Source organism: Temnothorax americanus, unplaced genomic scaffold (genome assembly GCF_048541705.1).
Source record: "Temnothorax americanus isolate GAGA-0224 unplaced genomic scaffold, ASM4854170v1 Scaffold14, whole genome shotgun sequence".
NCBI classification, from domain to species: Eukaryota; Metazoa; Arthropoda; class Insecta; order Hymenoptera; family Formicidae; genus Temnothorax; species Temnothorax americanus.
The window spans coordinates 3,431,160-3,456,070 of NW_027509275.1; the positions used below are offsets into that span (position 1 = coordinate 3,431,160).

Consider the following 24,911-nt stretch of genomic DNA (forward strand, 5'->3'; position numbering starts at 1 on the left):
AATGAAAAATTTGTACCAGAAATAAAAAGCAGCTTTTCTCCGCCATCCATTCCGTATAAATCCGTTGATCGGTATATCACGATACGTCGATTTTAAGCGAATTACAACGCGGTACTGTTAGGTATAACGCACCCGTGCCTATGTCGTAAACGAGTGATGGCGGTGCTTTTAGAATTATCACCGGCGACGAAACGCGACGAAACGCATCACGCGACAATCGTCACGGGTGATAACGATCGTGCGAGCGTTCGTGTTGCGCGAACGATTATGCGAACAATGATCCACGTCGAGATCGTCGTTCATACCGCGTTCCCGAGTCCGTACGGACGCGGGATGACGAGAACGAAGTGAATGCCGGCTTATCGATGATCGTCATGCCGCCCGTCATCTCCGGAACGTTATCCGCGCGCCTCGCATGCAATTAATCTGATACGTCAGCTCTATGAGAATTTACACGCCCTTTCAAACACATAAGGTGCTCTTAATTCTTTAACTATTTCAACGATCATATATACAAATCGCACTTGCATTTCCTCGGATATTATGATATTAAGAATCTTACCTTAATTAAAGAATGTGACACTGAGAAGTTTGATTGATCATTTTCGGATTCAGCAAATTCAGCCACCTAAACATAAAAAATTAACGAATGAAGGAAATCGTTCTTTTCATAAAAAATTTTTTTGTTAAAAATAATATAATGATATCACATTAATACCTTATTGTTTATAATTATTAACATAAAGAAAAAAAATATTTACAAATATTCATTTTATAAGTTTATAAATGGTGAAATAAGAGAGAATAGAGCATGACAAATATTTTTTATAGAAAAATAGTTTTGTATAGATTATTGTCTGTTAATTTAGTTATTCTTCAACATCATACAAAGAGCTGTAAAGCTTTATTGATGTATTGAGAAATTTGCTAGTATCTGTGCGGTTAAGCGATGCGCTATTAATTCATAAAACTAATCGTCTTAACGCGCTCTTTGATATTCATACCGTAAATATTACAGCTCGATAACGTAATTTCATGATGTCATAGCCAATACTCGATTATTTTTTAAGCTAATATCTGTACTTAAACTGAATAACGCGCGCTTCTGGTATTGCTTCCTCATAAAGGAAGCTTTGTTTTCGTTAAAAAAAAAAAAATTTTTTGTTTTTTTAAATGTGTTCAGAATGTTCTAAAATGTTGAAAAATTGCAATTTAAAAAAAATGTCTGTATGTTTGCATGTGTGTGTGTGTGTGTGTATGTGCCAAATTTACCGAAATTTCTATAACTCCAGAACTAATCAACCAAATCTTAACGAATTATATATGAAATAGGGGTAGAAAAAACGGAAGAATATAATAGAATTAATAAAAATTGCTAATAATCAAGGGGTTCTTTTTTAATAAAATTTTGAATTTGCAAAAATGTTTGTTTATGCTTTAATTTCCGCAAATTTGGAGATATCGATCTATTTCTAATTTTATTATATTTTTCAGTCTTTTTTCTACCCCTATATTTCATATATAATTCGTTAAGATTTGGTTGATTAGTTCTGGAGAATAGAAATTTCGGTAAATTTGCTCTAACTTCCGCAAATATTGAGATATCGGGCTTCTTTATAGTTTTTAAGTGTGCAAGTAGAACCCTTTGCTCACAAAGCTTCCTCTATGAGGAAGCCAAAAAAATAAATATTACTAATTATACATTAAATGAAATAAAAGCTTCCTCATATACATTAAATTTATACATTAAATAAAATAAGCTTCCTGTAATAATGAGGAAGCAATGTGCAAGTTTGTAATTTGCACCCTTTTATCAGAGGACTCTATAACAAACTAATGCCACTCCATTATTTTAAAATCTGTGTGACCATCTTCGATTGTTATCGATTGACATTCTCGGGTTTTGATTGATAGTTACATTTTTTTTCAGATTAAGCGGCGGTAATTGAAACAATGTAAAAATTTTAAAAGCCTCTTCGGATTTTGTAAAATCGCCGGGAAAGCTTGTTATATCCACCTCGGGGGCGAATTGAGAACTAGTGAAGTAATATCGTATTACATCGGAATACCTGTTGCGTTGCTCTCATTGGCCACATTCGTTCACGATTCACTGACGAAAACTAGCGAGTTGCAATCACGAGACTTTTCCGAACAGTCTATATTGAGTTAACGATTAGCCTTTCTCTTTTACTTCGCTTCGTAACGAACCTGCAGTTCCTAACTTTTAAGAACATCTAATTTATCGAGCTCCTTTCAAGACAGAAAATATTTCACATTTTTATGTTGAATACCCTCTTGATATGTCAAATATAATAAATACATATATATGTATGTAAGTTTTTTGTACAAATACATAAAAAAATATTTAAATAAATGTTTATTAGACAAGAAAACGTATATGCTTTTCTAAATTAATCGATTAATAAGCTTCTTATCGCAACGTCGACTAAAAATTCGTGTTATAAATTAACATATATGTCAACATATAAAAAAAACTTCTGCTAACGAAAATAGAAAAGATTTTCAATCAAATAGTAAGTGGCATAGCAAAAATAGGCAAACATTGAAAGTTTTGAGTATTTTTAGAAATTCTGAATTTTTACCTTTTACAGAGGTACAATTTTTCTCAACCGCATAACCGCATAACATCCGTAAGTGTCGAAGTATTTTACAGAATACATGTTTTCCGATAGTTACCGCGCGCATTCCAATATTTCAAACATAAAACGTACTATTTACTGAAAAATCCATCTTGCTTTCCGAATGCTAGTATTTTATGAGTAATTATAGCTACTTTACTTTAAAAAGCTAGTTAAAATATAATAAAATGGCAAATCAAGTTATAAGATTTAAAGAAGAAATCCCACAATAAAGAATCTATTTCGTAATTATAATAGCACAATGACAATTGCGTGATATTTAATAATATTAATATATAAAATGTAGATGTACAATATATGTATAAATATAAATGATAAGGAAGTTAATAATATTTCTTATACAATGAGCTTCTACTACATTTCACATTATACGTAGAGCTTGACATGTAAAAACGTAACACGAAATAAATCCAACGTTCTACACGAGCGCTTACCGAAACGTTCCACATACTGTTACGTTAGTTTGATTGCATTGTGAAACTTTTTCTCGGGTTTCGCATGCATGTATATCCTAATACAGTTCACTGCCTTTGCGTGACCTATTTTGTCGTAAAGGAGAAACAGTAAACATTTGAATACAGAGTACGGAAACTCCATTGACGTTTTTTAACGAATCGCTACCTTATTCAAAGTATCGCTGCACGACGTTGATACATGCTGATGATAAATTTTCTAATTTTTTTATGCACATACGAAAAATAAACTTAGAGTACAACTTTTGCATATATATATCCAACGGAAATTCTTTATACTCTTATAATATTCTGTAAGGCTTATTAAGAAATATACGAATATTACTGCATGTAAACTTGAACTACACAAACGTATACAATCCCGTGGTTTGTCTTTAGATAAAACATTCAAATATGCAGTTTGCTTCAATACTATTTCGCAGAGAGAGAATTTTCCTTTAACGTAAATAAATTAAATATCTGTTCTCATTGTTCCACCGTTATCAAGTTATTATAATTCGATTGTTATAAATACGGTAAATTCTATTCTCTACAGAGTCTATAGTCTCTGAAAAATTTTATTGTAACTTTTTTAAACCGATTAAAATAAACTCTGCTAAATATCGCCATGAAATCTGAACGGTAAAAACTATTTAATTTGCTAAAGTCGCACGTTGAATTTAGAGTAACATTACGGAACAACGTTAGAAGGTAAGACATCAAGATTTTTTGGCTTCCGGTTTCATAGAGCAACAGGTAAAGAGGAACATAGTATGGCAGGCGAGAAGTGAATCCGATAGATTCTCTATCTTGTGTGCCACAGACGAAGTGAGTGCTTAGAAATTGATTTTTCCAGAGTTTCAGAAGTTTCGACAATTCATCTTCGAGTCTCTGGATCTTTTGATAACTCGGAGCTCGACCACTAAATTTATGTTTAATAATACGCAATCTCTCTGGCATAATATCGATATACATAAATTCAAAATCTGCGAGCAGTAATGCGGAGATTAATGCATTTTTTGTTAAAAATACTATAGTTATAAAAATCCTCTCGAATTAATAAATATTTAAAACAAATATTCTATCTCGATCACAAGTTTATGTTCCGGAACATAATTTATAGATAATATAATTACAATGTAACTTTAAATAATTAATTAATTTAAAATATGTTATTGTTACCTAATATTGTTTTCATTGAGACAATTTGCTACTTCTATTCCGAACGTCGCATCATTATGTAACAAAAACCATTGTGTGGATAATTCGAGCAAATATAACGAACTCATTAGATTTCAGTGGAGGCAATCGAAAAGCGATCTCATAGAAGTTTTCCTATAAGCTACCTTATACCTTCCATTAATGTAATCGTGACGGCCATCGCAGTTAGTACCATTTAAAGTTTTAAAGCCACGCCATCGCGTAGAAAAGATCGAATTACACAAAGAAGCGAGGCTCGTAAATACGCTAAAGCGTTCGTATATTAGTTTAATCCTAGGAAAGATCGAATTATGTAGGTACTGACGAGCGTAAATACTATCAAGTATTCCTATTAATCCAATGATACAGAAGAATATAATGCATATCTCATCAACTTCTTAAATCAAACGTTCTAATTCACTGAAAATTGAATAAATCGCTAAAACTCGTTATAACTACCAGAAAATAGTTTCCTCGCGCGCGGCAAAGTTTTAAGCAGAGATTAATGCTGACAAATCTCCGCCATGAATGTCAATCAGAGAATATTATCGCGTCATCAAATTACCTAGTTTTTAACATATAATATCGTTAAATGGAACAACGTACAAAGAGATACGTGTGCGAAAAATATCTTTATAAATCTTACTTTCAACTATGCAAGATGAAACATTTTTTTCATCATATTTTTTTCATTTAAAACTATTTACAGATACAGTATTTACTTTATATAAAACAAATCTCTCTTTCTTATATAATACAAATCGGATTGTCTATATTTTAATTCAATACGCGTTAAAATATGCATGCATAGATTTAGAGTTTACGTATTAGGGTCACAGTTTTAAAGATATATATATATGAGTTGTCCGTACGTTTAAAGAATTGTCGAAGTCGTCCAGATTACATCAATCATGGCGTGCCCGAATTAGACGCGTGCCGATGATATTTCGTGATTATCGTATTAGGTGACTATGATTAATGGGATATGATGGATCCATTTCCGGACTACTGCTTGACAAACTGTCGGTAGGATTTCGGACCAATTACACGCACGGATAGCCTCTGATATGTCAAAGCATCGAGAACGTGTATTACTCGATCGTCCGAAGACACTGGATTTCGGGTAAACGCCTCTGTATATGTGGGCAGGTACCTCTAAGGTTACCGTGCCGTTATGTATACGCGCGCGTTAGGATTAGCATATAACATGTGTGTCCTAGATTCGCGATAATGATTCGTCACATTGATCCGCCTGAATAAGGGCGCTTACGCGCAAGAAAATCACTCCCAGACTTTTCGTTATGAAAAAATTGAAAGTTACTGCCCTTACATCGCGCTGGGCTCGTTAAAGTTAAAAATTTCAGCGTAAGTATTATTAGGTAGCCGTCTAAGTATATTATAAATTTTGAAACTATTATATTCAAGTACGCAGTCCCGTCATAAAAGAGATTTTTCTTTAGAAATGTACAATATTATAATAGTAAAAAAAATTAAACGAGAACGTAGCGGAATGCGTGGAAAGTAAAATTGAAAAACTTATTGCAAGTACTTTACTACCCGCAAATTGCTGCGTTTTATATTCCGGTACCAACTTATTAAAGTTTTGCGATTAAAAAGTTTCTCAACAACTGTCTTGTTTCATCTTAGGCTAAGAATTTAAAAAAAAAAAGTTATTCACGGGCACGAGTCGCTTGACCATCGCAATTTTTATCAGCAAAAATTTTCATGGTACCGCCATCAATATATCATTAGTCCGGTACAAAATTTCCTAACAGCAAGATGCGATATACCATATAGTTTCGCATTACGCAATGACGAAAACCGCCTTATCGCATTACGTTGGCTCCGCAAACGCATAATGTAACGCGGTTATGATGCCGGGAAGTGCATAAGTGCAGTCAGGTGCAACAAAGAGTATGCATACGGTACGTATGTATACTTTATGTTGTGTATGCTGTATACCAGTGTATATACCTTTTGTCGTACACATTTGCCACCATATCGGTATACGCTTCAAAGTATACTCGACGGCAGTGTTTTCTCTCAATTTTCGTGACTCGCACAGCTGAAAGCACTCGGTATATATGTAACCTTGTCCAAAACAAGCTTGAAATAATCATGTTGCTCCACGATATACCATTCCCTTTAACGTCAGCAAAAATAAATTGCGGAGTAAAAAGTAAAATTCCACATATGCGCGCCGAAAAAAATATAAGTCGATATAAATATATAAATGTTACTTCTCGACAAAAATTTTAGACATTTTATTTGAATTGACAGAGCGATAGGATATCTGATAAGAGAAAAGGAAAGATCAAATAGATTTAATTTTTAAATATCTCAAAATTAAATAACGAAACTAAATTCCATTAATTGAAACGAGTCTGAAACTGATATTCGCAACAACTTTCTTTAAGAGAAAGATTAGCAATCAGAGTTGGATATTCAGAAAGGAGCTTACAAACGGAATTAAACGCACCTTCAAAGAACTAATACAGCCTAAGGAAGATAAGACGCAGAATTATCTGAGCAAAAGGATTACTTCATATCTAAGGTTCGTATATACACGAACAATTGCAAGTTGTGCAACGATGCGCGAAATAATGTTGCTTGTCTATTTTGGACTATGCTATTATGCGAAGCGACCCGAGCTTTTAATCCCATAAATAGCATCTTATATAGCGGCTGCTTATATAGAAAGGCGATATGACATCCTGCAACAATTTCCCAAAATTTTGGTCTTATCAAGTTTTGGCCGGCCACGGACAAATATTATGTGCTATACGTATATATCATCCTTGAGACTTACAATGCCGTGACGATTTAAACTCGCGGTAAAACAGCCAGTTATTTTTATCTTGGCTTTCTTGACGGGACAATATCTCTTCTTCTCCGCTACGTTCTCGCATTTATCTCGATCACAATTCCGCGACTCGATCACCGGTGGTGAGTTTGTACTGTCGAATACCATCCTCCCGGCGAAGCGTTCAAGCTGTCCGAGACGTTATTAATCGCCGTATCGTTTTAACCACGTCCAAGTAGAAAATTGGATTTCGTCGGCGGACGCGCGATACATGTCGCTTGCACGCACGTCTTGATAAATCGTTATGAACTTCGCCATCGTTGTTATATGTCACCAGATCTGCCGCCACGATGTATATGTGTACATTTATAACAATTTCAATCTACATAACGTTTATGGTCGACGTGATAACCCGTCGAAAATATCGTCTTGAATTCAAATATTAGTCAAATATTAAGGCGGAATACACATCGATAAGCAATAAAAGTTGAACTGTGCTCGTGTGAAACATTATTTATTATCAACAAATTCAACCATAAACATAAGTGATATATTTAAGTAATAACTTAAATTTTTATCTTTTCTAACTAACGAATTCAAAGATAAAATGTACATGGAGACTTTATCATTAATTAAAACTGGAACATTTTTTTAATGCAAACTTTGCTTAGTACTTTTTTCGTACATACTTTACGAACACCGTGTAGGAGCTTGAGATATAGTCGAGCACTTTCCATTCGCTTTTATTGCAACAAAAGGGAATGTTCGGCCGTAAGATGCAAGAAGAGAAGGAGATAGAATGAAGGAAAAACGGTTAATGTGATGTACAGTCCATGAAAAAGCGGGAGAAAGCCGAGAGGATTCTCGCACAAATGACGATGGCGTTTCGCTCGCTGCAAAACAATGGTGGTAATATCTCGTGCAATGATGGAAATAGTTCAAGAAAATTACAATGGGCTGGCGGTTCTGACTTACAGTTAATGTTAAATAATAACGATAATATTTCATAACCACGTTACATGTTTTGATCAAAATAATTTATTACTACTAAACTATGTGCGTAGTAATAATAATAAATTAGTAATGAGTAATTTTCGCACATTAATTATTATTTAATCATCTTTTGTATTATAATATTATTGTTATTATATGTTTTATGTTTATAATTCTGTATGTAATTTTAATATACATATAATATACATATATATGTGTATGTATATCCAAATTAAATAAATATATGTTAAAATAAAATATTGAATTTTCTGTATTAGAGATTTACATATTTTGTATATGATTTCTCAAATTTTAACATTGGCAAATAATTTCAATTCCTACACGTTCGTAATGCGGGATATCTTTAAATTAAACCATTGATATTCTTTTCAATTTTATATCAATCAAAGAATCCGTGAAAAACGGATATTTAATATTTGAAACACCTTTCGTAATATTATAAGACAAACATTAAGAGCGAGAAACTGTATTATCACGATTTAGGTATATTCTTGCGGTTTAGTTCCAGTTACGACAGACCCTCTTGCAAAAAGTCAGTTTTTATTGCCCCTTCCGCGTGTCTTGGAGGGAAATTACGTCCTGGTAGATACAGTCTGTCTACGTCAGACGCAGCATCCAGGGTCTCAAAGTGAGATTCAAACGCCTGGTGAGCTTCTTAGTATGTATTCCTACGCGAACTCATCGTCCAATACCTATTCGACTTTCTTTTACATCGCGATAGTAATTTCTCCGCGTATATACTATAGCAGTGTCTCGGGCAGGAGACCGGCTTCTTTTATTTTAAGTGGTTACTTCGCAATCGACAAGCCACTTAGTCATAAATAAGATATCTCGAGAAGAGATATCTAATCATAAATGACAAAACAGCTTCTCAATTACTGATCTACTTGATATCTATGAAAATTGGGGAAACCTACTTTTAAATGACTTATGCCATGCTTTAAATATTAACGGCTCGCGCGGGTTTTGCGTGAAGAAATATATCTTGTGTTTCTCTCTAGAATATTTCATTCTATGTGCCCTTTCATACGGCTATAATAATAATAACGCTGATGAAGGGGAAGCTTAGCTGTGAATGCAAAATGATGTGTAAACGGTTCGTTACATATAAACGTTGCTGATCCAGATTTGGCTGAGTCGTGTTGAACACAAGCAGCATCAACTGTGCTTGGCGCGCACGTACTATATTTACCGAGCCCGCCCGTACAATACGAGGACCCTAATTAAGATTAGACGGCCGATACGCTGGTAGAATACATCGAAACCCTGTACATATATCTAGTGAAACGTTAGCAAGACTTCATTAAATTATATTTTATATATAAAAATTAGACGTCCATAAAACCATTGTATAAAAAGAACAATTGAGATAATCGGGACAAATTATAGAAAGCGTAATCTTTCGTATTATTTATTTTTTTTTAATTTTGCCCAGCTTTTTTCTTAGTTCAGATACTATCATTTAATTTCCGCTTTCAACACGCCAAAGACAGACCTTTGAAAACCGCACAGAAAAATATATTTGCCAGAAGTGAATTTAGATTAAACGGTCTTGATCAAATGGTCCGGATCAGATATGGACAGCGCTGTAGATATGACAGACGAGCTGCGATTGCATCTGATAGGAATACATAGTAACCACCTGCCGAGCATTTAACTCTCATTTCGAAATACCGCTGCATATAATCTTGGCATACTCTGCGTGCGCGCAATCCCGTTGTATTGTACTAACACATCGAAGTAGCACCGCGTTTAGGGTTGTATATCATTGTACAAACATGTTACTGTCGTATGCACTTCTAGCTTACGTTACAGTTTTTATTATTTAATATCTGCTTCGTAATTATATATATATATATATATATATATATATATATATAAATTATGTCAAACTTTAAAATATACGTTCAAATCTTAATAACAAATTGTAGTCGTAGCACCGAGATAGTATTTTGTAGTGAAAAATTATATAATATTTGTAATATTATAAAAATATAACAATATCCCGTTTAAAATTGAACAAAAATTATCGCATAATAAACATCAGGAAAAGCAAAGCTTTAAAGCCAGCACGTGATATAACTCGAGTAGGTATCTGAAAATCACAATGCTCGTATGACGACGAATGCGCAGATTTTAATCCGCCGCGCCGATATGGCGCGTCGTGTTGACGTAAAAAATATTCGTGATCGACTGGTCATACAGGACCGTTACAATAACGGTTGATGTTACGACAATAACAATCTAGGTCACGCTGGAAGATTTCGCTTATTCGTAAAAAGTGGATTGAAGTTTTACAATTTCACGTAGAAGTTGTAGCAAATCTACGAGGGCAATTTCCGATAAACTGACATCGCCAAATTCTAAGCCTTGAAATCGCTTTTCTCGTCAGTGGCCAGTGGCGAACGTCAAACAGTTCTTTTATCGCTCTTTATTGTCAGATCGCTCTTTATCCTAACGATATTATTGTATTTCCTACGTACGTACATAAATTGATTTATCTCAGATTAAAAAGTTATAATTTTTATTATGCATTACTTCTCACATAAAGATTTCTTAGTTTCGATTTTATTATTATATAATCTTTCTACATTTTATTCTATTATTCCACATAACAAATACAATTCGTGGTATATTCAATATAACATATCCGGATAGATATTTTTTTTTTTAACCGAGAACAGGGAACAGACGCAACCTTTAAAGGTCAGCCAAACGTAACCTGAGCAGTACGTCAGTTTTTGCCAATAAATCTAGACTTCTCTCAGTGCGGATAATTAATATTGATGCGGATTTGGTTATCCCGATTTCAATAGTCCACGTTCGATCCATTTCACGCCTTAAGGTTGATTCACACTATACGGCACGGACCGTCACGTTCCGACAACGACACATACGTTAGACAAGGATACCTATTGTCTACATCCTTGTCTAACGTACGTAAACGTACGTGTCGTTGTCGGAACGTGACGGTCCGTGCCGTATAGTGTGAATCAACCTTTATATGGCTTAATTGTATTCAGTTGGAAAGAAAAAAGACGAGACAACGAGAGAACAGCGGACGGATAAAATGAATCGCGCTCTGTCTGACGCGCGATGTTTTTTACTACTTGAATAGCCGAGCGGAATGGCGGAAGAACCGACGAGTCATGAATCGGACGTAAAAATGCAACGAGAAAATTTTGTCCTTGCGGATATTATTAGTTCATCACACAGAGCCCCATCTTAAATGAACTTCATAAAAGATACACCAGAATTAACGTACACCTGGGTATTGCGGGGGGAAACTGTGATCTACTCGTGAGAACTCTGGCGGAGTTCGCCATCCAATTTCTACGTCGTACGCCTAGACAAGGTCCGGATCTACATGTCCCGTTGGATTTAATTTAAAGTTTGTACGTTTTATTTCGCCGTTTGCAATGAGGTTTCTTACGCACGAATGAAACTTTTAACATTTACCTTGGGCAAACGGCGCGCCGGAAGTTTGACTCGCAAACAAAGAATCCTCGGTGTCGGGCCTAGGAGGTCGGTTAGCAAAGGTTTTCCTCGCGGGTGTCACTTGTTCACATTACGATCCGCGAGCGAATCCTTCGAGCATACCGGCTGCAATTTCCCTTTTTAATGTTACGACGATACGCGACACGCGATATACGGACGGTACGCTCTTTACATTCCTCGCGTCACGCGAAAGCATACAAAATGCAGGCAATAGCAGTGCTTTCCGTTTTTTACCATGCTTTTTCTTGCCGCTTCTCTTAGCTTTCAAAACTTGTCCCTTCGAGTAAAGCAAATATTTTTAATTTATTTCATTGTTTTTTATCATCTCTACCATCTAATACAATATTTAAACTGTATATAGGAACCAATGTTGCTTCCCTTCCTCTTTTAATTTTCTTTGTTCTTCTTATTCTCTCCGCGTTAATTTTATGAAACTTTATCTTTTCAAACTATAAAATGAGTAAAATGGATAATGTCTTATATTTTTACAAAAAGTATGGCAATTAGGTTAGCACATCTTTATGGTAAAATACGATGTGTTGCCTATTATCGCGACGCTTCATAATTGACACGAAATTCAGATTTCGTCGCTATTCCGCTGTATCTCTATAATCTTCGAACGTGAAATTACATTTACCAATATCTCGCAATGTCCGCGGGCGATCCAAACTCACGATATTCGCTCTAGACACGTTCAGAATGATAAGAAACAATATGTGGAACAATATAGCGATATACGGTCCAAAGTCTAAAAGGTCACATTGCAGAATGGAATGTAGGATACACGTGCGCGTAAGTTTTCAGCTCTCTCCAAGAAATATATGTATATCGCATTACATTGTATTAATCCTTCGTGAATGTCTTGCACAATAAATAATGTTTATTTCACGTCGTCCCCACTGTATCGACCTCGTGAGGTTTGGTCGAATAATAACGGGTTCCGCAACTGAGACAATTCGCTTAGTGCGCGATGCATCCGAATCTATTCCTCTCTGTGAAGATAATCGTACAAATAGCGATAAATGCTGCTAAGATACAAAACCAACTATATTCTCTTAAATAGATTAGCCCTAAATAGAATATCTTTTCAATATTAAGTATTAAAAAATAAAAATTATAATTTGAAATATAAATCTTATATATACATATATATAAAATATCAAAAATCAATGCAAGTAATGTAGCGTAATATTATCAATTTGTTAAATTATAATAAAATATTTTCACGTCATCGAGCCATATATTATCTTAAACTAATATTAGAAGTTCTTATATAATAAGTTCAGAATTCAAGCAAATTTTAAAAGAAAAAATAAAAAGACAGTTTTCGTCATTGTGCAATTATTTTGTCATAAAAAAGTAATTTTATCGACCTCTTTTGAAATGGAATTTACCACCCGTCGCGCTAAATTACTGCGCTGGTGCTTATAATTATTCTCGGTTATCCCAAATTGATCCAGGATCCAGTACCTGTTGACCCTCAAAGATGATTTCCATCAACTTCATGCATACTTATCTATTCCCGTCCGCGACGGAACGTAGGCAGGTATTTAGGTCACGACAAAGTAAATGGGCGAATATCAGAAAAAAATTTTGAAACCAGCATTTGGAATTATTCAAGGGGACCTTTCAATTCCCGAGTAAATATTCTATGCCTGATTTAAAAGCGAAAGATTCGCTCGTTCTCGCAAAAAAGCTGCAAATGCCTTCTTTCTTCTTTCAAGGACGACGATTTATGACTCAAATTATTCTCAACGTATCTCGTATCTTTATAATATATACCGTTACACACGATATGTGTCTCTTTAAGAAAATATAAATAATTTTATATTTAAAAACAAATAAAAATAGATAGGTTTTTTTACGAGAGAGATAAAAATAATTTTATAATTAATAAATAATAAGCAAATATAAAAATATATTTATTATAAAAATGCAAATATCAAGCCTCGTTAATATAGGATTTTCCTAATAGTACACTCCACTGATAATAAAATTTAACTTGGTGCTATGTGCGTTTAACAAGAACCTGCCTTCTTCAATCTGACTCGCGGACGCCCCGATAAATGTCTAGTTGGATGATTTAACAGCAAAGTTTCGAGCCGTTGCGCGTATCTGGCTAAATTAGCGGCATGTATATCAAATCGCATAGACACACGAGATTAATTTTAACCTACTCGCGGACTCTGCTAAGCCCAGGATCAGCACGAGCTTAAACTCGATCCCTGTTGAACGTACACCGCAGAATCAGGGTGATGAGAGACCAAAATTGGCGTCATTCGAAGTAAATTAATTGTGAGCTAAAGTGTAATGATATTATTTTATAGAGACTTCGATAATCTCTTGATAACGTCCCGCGGGCGTATAAAATATCCAATTAACTCTTGCAAGCCAGGACATAATTCTTCGGCACGCTTTCTTTAATTAATTAATGAACACGCTTAATTACATTTTCCGTATCGTATAACGTAATGTATATAATGTGTCGAATAGCTCCGTACTATAATGATTTCGATGAGATATATCACCTAGATAAAAATAGTCTTGAAATATATGTACAAATGTGCATGATCACGCCAAAGAAGAATATTTACTTCAACTGTGAAAGATCGTGAGAACGTTTGTTACTGTATGGAAAATGTAAAATAATCGTACAACGATAAAATATCCATACATGAAAGGTACGTTCAGGGCTCGGTCCTATATGCGACTGCTCGATCTATCTGCCAGACTTTTTCGGAGAAACGTTTGGGTGCTGTATTTGACGCGAATGATTTAAACGCAAAGTTAACAGAGCAGAATTTACGATCGCGCAACATCCTATCCATATGGTCGATCAATCTTAAACCGTGTTCATCTCTCCTTCCCAAAATTTATAATAGACGCACGAAAGAAATCGCCGGGCGATATTTTTCGATCAATCCTGCAGTTGTTGCCATGCATATGCAAGAGACACCGCGTTTTGTATTCTCCGTATTCAAAAATTTTACGTTTTAAAAGTAATCTGACGACCGTAAATTTTACAATCGTGTTTTTATTTTTTTTTTATTTTGCGCACAATGCAGTATCAATTTGTTAAAATTAATTTTGGTAACGCGCAAATACAACGGCTAAACTAGAATTTTAAATCTTTAACTTAACAACTACGAAAGAAGGAAACACACACAACATGATCGATCTTCAACGACACTTTGACTCATTTCGAAAAGTAGAGTATTCCGAAGGGAGAAATCGAAAATCGAACGAAACGACGATAAAAATACTACTACACATTTGAGGACACGGGCTGCAATTTGATGGGGAGTTAATACATTTGTAATAAGACGTAGCAAATTCGTTTACTCGAAATAAACCGAAACGCGTGACGACGAACTGCGGCCCGTCCTTTTCTCGTTATTTTCTTCGCTAATGCGTCTGCACATCTCGTCATTTCCACATAGTTCCAACATCTAATATTCTATATGCATCACGCGTACGTTACAAGAGAAAATGTAACGGTCACCACCGCTGGCGCGTAATGTATAACGTTAATTATCACATCAAAGGGAAGAAAGCGCGCGTTTAATTAGGATGGAACATTTTACTTGGCGAATATATTTCACTTGTCTCCGCTAATTGTGTTGCCCGCACTATAAACAGATCTCTAAACAGATATCATAAAAAAGGACTGCTCGGTTGTGCATTCACGATCGCATCATGAATACACCAACTCGTGAAACCGCCCGCGTAACGATCGCGCGCATTCGCCGCTTTCACAATGAATAGAGATGCACTCGTATGCAATACGCGCGCGGTTTAACTCTTTTGCGACCAAGCACTTGCCGCGGTACGGCTGTTTAATTTCACCGTATCTCCGCGCTCTGATTGAGCCCTTTTGCCATCCGGCACAAAAGCAAAAGCCAATGGCATTGGAGTGCCGCCTATTCTTATACAAGATGCAGTGATAATGAATTTCTTGTTAAAGTTAAGTGAGATAATTAAAATACTCTCGAGTGTTAATATATATACATTCCTGTTTATGAAATAGACAAAATGTTTAATCGGCATTTACTATATTAAAAAAATTGCAGAACATGTGTTATACATACGTGCTAATTTTCATTGTTTATTCGTAGATAAAAAAAAAACGAGAACCGTACATCGTAAAAAGTCTTATTCCAACGCGCGTGGAATATTTCGTAATATTTTTCGCTGCATTCTTTTCGTAATATGCACTTTAATAAAAATTTTCATATCTGAACGGAATGGTTCGTCGGTGTACCGACCAATTTCTTTCATGATCTTTGCAATCAGGAATTCCACTTAAGTTATGCGATGGACATATTCCGCCGGATATGATGTGCTACGAAAATATCCCTGAGAATGCACAGGCCTTGAATGTATAATACGTATATAGTTCCATAAAACACTGGCAAACGCTAACGAGACGTTTCTATTGGTTTTACAACCTTCTTTCTTCCTTTTTTGATAAAGCGTTGTTATAGCAGGGCGTTATGAGATTGAACTCTGGTTCTTAACAAAAATTGGCGTTTTTCATTCTTTTATATATAAGTATCAATTTAATATTTAATAGATTATTCGAGATATATTAATATAAAATTTTACATTTATTAAGATTTTGAAATTGTATTACAATCAAATAGATATGTATTATTGTAATTTATAAAATAGTTTTTTGAAACATATTCGAAACATTTTATATAAAATTTTCTAAATTCGTGAAGATGCAGCAGAACAAATTTAACAGTATAAGATAAGTACGCATGCACTTCTTGACTGTTGTTTCCGTAGTTCTTAAAGTATCTCGGAGACTTGCGTCGGCAAAACTTGTCTTATAAAATAGAATACTTTAGAGACTTATACATGTACAAAAGCGAAAAGGGACACGCACTCAGAACGGAGCATTACGCAAATGTTCGTAATAAACATTCTTATTTTAAATCAGCGATGTGTCCCTTACAGGAATACGAAGAAAATGGATATGTGAGCCAAGTAGGCGAAGGTGGAACATTACAATAATGCCAAAAGTTGTAGCGACGTGCATTATTGCGATACCGACGCAGCAGAACTCCCTTGGGCGGCATATTCGCCATTGCAATAATGTATGACGACACGCCTTTGAACATCAAAACGAGCCTTTGAAATTTACAGTGCAAATTCCAACATCTCGCGCCGCATTATTGCAAATGTCGAATATCATTCCCAACGGAACATAGTACCGAAGTACAGTAATGTACTGCAATCCAGAAACCGCGGCTAAGATTAAGCATACGATTTATGCATTCTAATAGCAGAAGCAATTTATTTTATTCACTCAATAATTCAAAAGGAAAAATCGTATATTCTACATGGAGCAAAATATCGAAAATGTGTCGCTTGCAATTCAAAAACATTAAAACATATTTGTTCAAAAAAGTTAAAAATATTCTGAATTTTCTGCTTTTAAATCTTACATAGCCCTTCGCATTTTATTTCAACACAATATTTAATATTTCGAATTTTTTAAGCTCGAATCAAATCACATCTTACGAATTATACTTGTATAAAACTTTTGTTCAAATGTATATTTCTTTTTTGCTTTTATAATAAATTAAATATTTCAATTGCATTAGAGGTATTTTATCGTAAGCGAAAAAAGTCATATTTCCTTGTCCTCCCCGTTCTCTTGCTCGAAAAATAGCGCTTTCTACAGAGAATATAACTTTGAAAGTCATTAAACTTTCATTGCGATACAACTCGTTTCACTCATATAATATTAAACTTTACAAATACTTTTTCCATTGCAATTTTCCATTAATATCCATGTACAAATCTTAAATTCAATTTCCATAATAAAATTTCTATGTGATTTCAGTTTTTCTTGAAATAAAAAATATTTTTATACTTGTTATACGTATTTATTTTTTCAATTTAAATTAATTTTTGTAGAAAATTATATCCTTCAGCACTCTATTATACCTTGCTTTCTAATATAGTTTGTTAAACATAATGTAAAAATTATTATTCATTTTAATCTCATAATAATGCTGGCGTAAGAACCAATATGCTATCATAAAACTCTTCTTAACAAGAATAAAATCGATATGAATTTATATGGACCATAAAAATCCGTTAAAATAAACTGAGGTTGTTTCACGTGTTATTAACTAATTTTACGGGAGGTTCTTCTTGAATATAGCATAAAACTCTGCACTTTATATTATCACCAAGCGAAACCTGCCGACCTGTGACACATTAACGCCTTCCACACTACAATCTCGAAACTGCATGCATGAATATTAATCAATCTCCGAAACTAAAGGCAATTCTCTCTCGCGTGAACAAGTAAACGTCAGTTTTTTAAGTGCATGATATAATAATACCCAACAGATATTCTGCATTCCCTGAGATGTCTTGTTTCCGTATACAATTCACTATTTCTCCGGGGAAACCACGATGTATCGGTTACTCGACGTAAAATCGTTTATGTAGAACGTAAATCGCAAGAATCGTTCGCGTATATATTTCTCCGCTTCTGACGTCATAATCCAAGATGGCTGACCTAGGTATTGCCGACCCTAATCTCATAACTCGAACAACAGCGATATCGAAGGATTCAAAGTTACCAGCGACGGTGCGACTAAATGGAAGTAAATGACTATACAGCTGATATAAAATGACAAGAGCGGCGGTTCAACTAACGAGTCACTTCACTTAAACGACCTGACAAGATCACGCTAAAGTAATTTCGAAAGAATAAAGCTAATTCTTTTTTTACATAGCTTATTATATCATGATAACTGTGTTACTCATCTTGTCACAAATAAGGTAACAAATCTATATTACTTCAATCAATGCAATATAATCAATAAAAAAATTAACAGATATAATATTTAATACTTTCAATAAATTAAAGAACGTTACATAGATGGAATTAATGATATTTAAAATCTGTGATGTGCAGAACGATCATTTTTCGCTTCAAGAATCGTGTTTCGGATGTAAAATATTTGATTTACAACGAGAAGCGAAAAATATACATTCATTTTGTCATTTGTCACAGCGAGCTCGTTTACTCAATGTCGCAAATGAGTCGACAAATATTGCGATTCATTGACAGATAGTAGTTTGCGAGTTATGTACATAATTACGAATTTGGTTGCGCATCCAAACAGGAGGGTGTATTAGCATTATTGTTCGCTCGAAAATTACTACGACTGAAATTTTTCAAGCGATATAGTAATTGAGATTGATAGGAGTTTAATAATGCATCAGAGCAGCGCTAATCGAAAATGTAATAAAAAATGACGATAAGGCATTTAAGCGTGATATCAATTATTATTTCAAATTATACGCTTGGTTTGTTATTAAATTTTAATATGTTGACAGCATTTCGATTTCTTTGTTATAATAAATTCAATCAAAGTATACACTCAACTAATGTACGCAATGGTAGTACTTTAATGACTTTAAAAGTTTAGTGATACTTAATATTATTCGTTATTCCACAAAAATCTCATTTTATTAATTTAATAACAGCAAATGAACTTTGTGAAAGATACAATGCAGTAAAATTTTAACAAAACACATCTACACATTCAATATTTAATCAATAAATAATTAATATTCATTGTCATTATCCAAAGATATTTTAATAGAATGCATCGACACTCAGGATACTGACGTGTAATCACCAAACCCTCAGCGAAAAAAACTAATATGTATATACAGAAGCGATTGAAGCTTGTCTCGGATGAATGTCGACCGGCGATAACAAGATTAACGCCTATGCTGGTATATATAGCTATCAAAAACAAACGGTCGTCAATGGGCGGAAATTTAGCAATATTGGGGATCGTTGTACGTTGTACATACACAAGTGTCAGTCGCGTCGGCGATGCATCCGCCCTTGTCTGTCGGTTTTGATTGAAACGACAACATCTCTCTTTTAGACGCATATCACTCCCGCACTTGCGTATAAGCTTACAATCTGGCTGCGTCCAAATATTGAATCTCTGTATCAAATATACGGATGCAATTCGCCGTTACAAGTTTTGTTCGCTTGTCGCTCCCTACCGAACTATACGTACGTTTTCGTTACCGTTTTATTCCACTTAAAACCGTATATATAACTGTTCGTAAAATTTATAGAAAATCAATCACGTTCTTTTTTTCACTTAACCTTGTAGCCGCATACTTTTTGCATATTTTAATATTAGAACGGAAACATTTTTTAAATTACTGAAGGAGTAATGCGCGGAATGCACACTATCACTCGGTGCTGCCCGGTTAATCATAAAGTCCAGTTTTCTTTTTTTTCCTCATATATAGATTTATTTTTCCAATTTTTTTCACTGGTTCATTTTTTTTCGTCTATTTTTTTATTGTTTCAAATAACTATATCGTTTTAGCACTTAAAAATCGGTGACGCTACAACGAAATTTAGCGCCTCTCCGGAGTTGAGGATAAGTTTAAAATTTCCCCCCGTCGCATACTTTATATATACATATATCGGGCGTAACGCGTGGACCTAATCTTTTGATCCTATAAGCACGGTTCAGCGTGAAATCCTTGGAAGCTGAAGAAGTTAGTTACACGGGACTAATGGAACGCAGTATAGGAACTCCGGATAATGGACGACGCTATGGCGTCGTAAATACTAGGTGCACTTCACTTAGAAGGAAATCTAGTTTTATTTCTGAATTTCGCGGCAGATCTTCTAATGGAAAAGAAAAAAAATAGTATACAAAGAGTGCAGAACAACGGAAACTTACGTGTACGCAGCGATTTATGACATATCTGAACTTGATTCCCTGCCAAACACTTCTTGTATATTTCGCGATTATTATATATACATACATATTTGTGAAGGATAAATCCCAAATTATTATAAATGCAAATAATGCATTGTATCAACGGTATCACAAAGGAATAATATTGATTACGTTCAGATTAATGAAATATCTCTTTCTCAGTGGTTATATTTTCCTTAATTATTATCATAAGTTTTAACAAAGACCTGCAGATATTTTATATATATTTCGCCCTGTGTGTCCACATATTATTTTATTTAAAAAAATCACACACAGCATGTATATGAGATTGTGAATATTAAGATCCCTTTAAACTGTCAAAAGCACTGTTTTCAAAAAAAATTCACCGTTAGCTTTTTGCCTATGTGACCGGTCATAAACTTTAAAGCCACGTAAACCTTTTTACTTCTCCGACGAGAGATCAGTCCCTCGTTAACGCGTTTCTTTGCCGGCCGAGGGAAAGCCGAGAGAAGAAGAAGAACACCGTGAAGAAGACGTCTTCGTCGACGAGATTCGGCTGCCTTAAATCGAAGGCAAACGATCGTGAATTTCAAAGGTCTCTACTGGCAACTCGCGATTTAATCGCGTAACAGTTTGCCCGGCTTTTCTTTCCCCAGAAATAAGATTTCCGACGTGTCGATTCTCCCTCGTTCCTCCTCCAGTCTTAACTAACGAAACCAGATACTCATTGTTTGTCGTACGCGGTGATGATAGACATACTATAACAAACGAGAATAAACGCCTTCCTTGAAGCTGAGAGTAAAAGCGGTCGATACCGAATACGATTTACAAAGCTCGTTAAGCGCGCTGACGAATCGATATTCGCACAAGGCTCCGTCGGTTTAAGTATTAAAAACGAAACACAGCATCTACGAAAGTCCGTTTGATTGGCTTTTATTCTTCGATCGTACAGAAGCGTTTTTTCTTATCCCCCTTTGAAGTTTCCGCACGAACGGACGCCACGCTTTTGCGCGCTCCCGGGCTTTTTCTTCGAGCGACGCTGACTGTTGGAAAGTTGGGAGATACTTCTCTATCGTGAAAGAACGGTTGTTTTTCGACTCCCCGGACGGGCGAGCACCGAAAAATGGTGATGAGGAAGAGAGCCGTAGGGCGGACACTTTTTGGTTGCTGGCAGGGAATACGTTGCGTCATATATGCGGTGGGAATAAAACTTTTAGATCTTGGCAGTCGGTCGCGCGTGCATAAAGCCATTGTGGCAACAATTACTATGAGACAAATTTTTCGCATTGCCGCAAGAAAAATGTCGACTTTCCTCATGAGAACGTATTTAACCTTTTTATCGTATATATTGCCGTATATATGATTAATGTTGGGTAGCAACGAGAACATACAGATACACATACAAGAGTTTTATGTCTTAAAAAGTGCCTTGATAAATTATATCACAAAAAAAGAGCTAAACTTAAAAATTAAGGAACAAATCAAAGAGAGATTTGATCTTTCTCTTTTCTAATATAATGCAAAATATCAAAGTTATCATATTTCAACTTTTTAATTCCAATGCAAATTTTTATATAACGTGCACATAAGGTAAAATTTTGAATTGGAATTTTAAACAGAACAGAATAAGAGATGAACTTTCAGACTAATTTTATCGAAAATTCACATTCCGATAAAATCATTTGTAAAATTCATCGAAATAATAAAATCGCGCAACAAACCACAGAAAAACAGTGAACTCGTTACGATGTATTGGCGCTGCTATCAAACGTGAATGCTATTCGTCTGGAAATTCAATCAGTTTAAACCAAATGGCGAGTAGGTTCCGGTGAATTCAAGTTAATGAAACGTTCCGACACTAATGGAAAATTTAATAGAGTGAATGCGAGACACCTCCTAAGGCAATCTCACGACTGGCGTTTGTTGTAAACGCATCTATTTTTCGCACAACCCCGTGGATTCATTATCAAAGTCGATTGTGGTAGTTGCCCGTTACAATCCCGATAATTGTCGATCAATTGTTCCAATTTCATTGGTTTCGCGGGCTACCATAAACGTGCCATGACACCTCGCATATTCTCTCGATCTCGATCGTGCGTGTCCCATAATTCCTTTGAAACATATTTAACACAAAACTCAATATCGCAATTATGCTGTATCGTAGACGATTGAGCCTTTCTATATTGAAATATTATTAATAATTTTAAAAATTATTTTTAAAAATTAAAAAATCCATAGAAAGAATTTAGAAAAAAATTCTAGATAAATTGTCAGATGTCAGAATGTTATAATGAGACCTCGCAAAAGTAAAAATTTTACTATCGTGTTTGCCATTACATTTGTCAGCGAGAAAAGTAAGTATTTTTCTTCAATATAAGATCATCTATGAAAGCAGCAATTTAACGAAACCTTTTTCCACGTTGCTATTTCAGAACCGTACGTACGAAAGGACTCTGACATCCCACAAAAAAAATCTACACCTCAAAGTCCAGGGAGTCTCGGAGCAGAAAATTGCAGAAAATGAGAACTGCGAGAAAATCTGAGATAGGGATGGAAGCGTACGAGGCGAGTAACCGGCGTTTATCGGCCAGGTGTTGACTCCGCCTCTCTCGAAAACGACGAAAAAAGCTTCGGACCCGCTCTAACGAATGCGGACCATGATACATTATTTAACCAGATGATGAATAGCGAACACTGAAGACGGAAAATACACTTTAGCCGTAATGGAGGCTCACGTCGATCAAGCCGCGAACGCAACTGTGGAAAATCCAGTCTTCATCGATGTACCGATCATCTTGAGAGCTATCGTGCTCTGTCTCCTTATACTCATCACTATCGTAGGTGAGTCTATTATTCTCTCTTCCGCTCACACAATATTTACTCCACGAAAAGAAAATCGTCATTCGTAGTAATAAATATTTTTTTTAATAAAAATTTTTGCAATTTTATTTTGATAATTATAAAATTAATATTAGTCACAAAATTTTATTTATTTGCTCTTTGAATTCGCATTAATTTAATTTGCCTCAATTTTTAATGTAAAACGTACGTGCGCAATTAAATAGCTGTTATATTATTTGTTAAGAAATCAACATTTTCTATATTTGTGAAAGAAATTAAAATATTTTTCGGTACCATTCAATATCTGTTATGATAAATATTTTAAGAAGTTATTTAAAAGTAAAATACAAATAAAATACCTACATCGCATGTATATAAATTATTCGCAACTGATTATCACTGTACACGCTTGTAAATCATAGTGGAAAACGAAAACGAGAACCGTAATTGAATAAATAATATGCCGCGTTTTCCCGTTCTCCCATACCACGAATATACATTACGTTACGCGATATTTTAACTTTGCTTTTTTAATTCAATGAATATGCCGATTCACTCTTCCGGATAAAACACTCGCGTAACACGAGATAATATTTTTCACAGAACGACCGCACGGAGTGTATTATAAAACCACGCAATTTCTCTGTATTTATTTTCTGATAATGCGAAAGATTCGGATTGTTGAATATATAATATATACAATGTACTTTTAACTACAATTACTCATTTTTTTAAATTTTATATCTTGTGTTTCATATAGCCGTTTCACCCAATTAAAATGTCAGTGAGCCTCTTAACGTCGACTATCATATATCGGTCTAAATTTTAAGTTAGTTCGCGAGTTATTCGAAGCTCAGACTTCGATAGTAATAACATGGCGCATTCAGTGATTTAAATCGTCTGTTTGAATTGAAATATTTTTCAAACATCTCTGTTGAATATTATAGATATCATAAGTTTGCCATTTAAATAAAAAAATCGTAGTATTTAAATAATTCAGAAAAGTAATTTGTTGAATAATTTTAAAATTTATCTTTTAATGCATCAACATAAGCGTCTTAATCTTTATATTATAAAGACTGTTGTACAACAACATAAGTTTTAAGTTAAACTACTTAAAAGTTCATGTTAAAAGTTAAGACACTTTTTAATTGATTATCAGTGAGTGGAAATAATGTCTTGGAGACATTTTGATGAATAGATAATTTTATTAGCACCGGCTAAATCTATGTATATATAATAAATCGTCTCATTCAAGCTAAAATCTAAAAAAAAGAATAAGATCCGTGTGCCTTAATTTGAAAACGATTGGGTCGATTTATCTCTCGTTCTTATTCGAACGTTCTCAATGGTAATTAATGAAAATTGCCGACCCAAATTCGATGGGTCGTTTCCTTTTGCATGCCAAACTTCCGGTCCAACAGTGTCCGCGACGCAATTGAGCTCGCACCGCCTCGATTAATCGTTCTTCTTGTCGTAATTATATGCCGTCAAGTACCAAATAACTTCGCCCCCTCCGATCTTCACCAGCGTCATCGTGAAGACGACCACCCGTTGGTAATAATCATCGGCGAGAACAATGGCAAAGATCGCTTCGACAACTGACACATCTCCAGGGCGTGTAATATATCACCGAGCGGTGACGGTAATCACGATATCTAGTCGCATGCTTTGCGTGAAAGGGGTTTTC

The 24,911-nt window shown here is 34.7% G+C and overlaps 1 protein-coding gene and 1 long non-coding RNA gene across 7 annotated transcripts in view; one reads left to right on the forward strand and one right to left on the reverse strand.

Moving 5' to 3' along the window:
• 5-ht1 (serotonin receptor) overlaps window positions 1-24,911 on the forward strand; it is a 103,851-nt gene that overhangs the window by 59,384 nt on the left and 19,556 nt on the right. For 5 of the 6 annotated variants that reach the window (XM_077400891.1, XM_077400887.1, XM_077400890.1 and 2 more), the window contains exon 3: window positions 22,813-23,221. The exons of the other annotated variant lie outside the window; for it this stretch is intronic. In XM_077400891.1, coding sequence (XP_077257017.1) covers window positions 23,104-23,221 — 118 coding nt within the window. In that variant the 5' untranslated portion in view covers window positions 22,813-23,103. The remainder of the gene's footprint in view (window positions 1-22,812; window positions 23,222-24,911) is intronic. 6 annotated transcript variants of the gene reach the window in all.
• Window positions 516-24,911, reverse strand: part of LOC143894544 (uncharacterized) — a 31,371-nt gene continuing 6,975 nt past the window's right edge. Inside the window, exon 3 of the long non-coding RNA XR_013256126.1 lies at window positions 516-628. This is a non-coding gene — a long non-coding RNA (uncharacterized LOC143894544). The remainder of the gene's footprint in view (window positions 629-24,911) is intronic.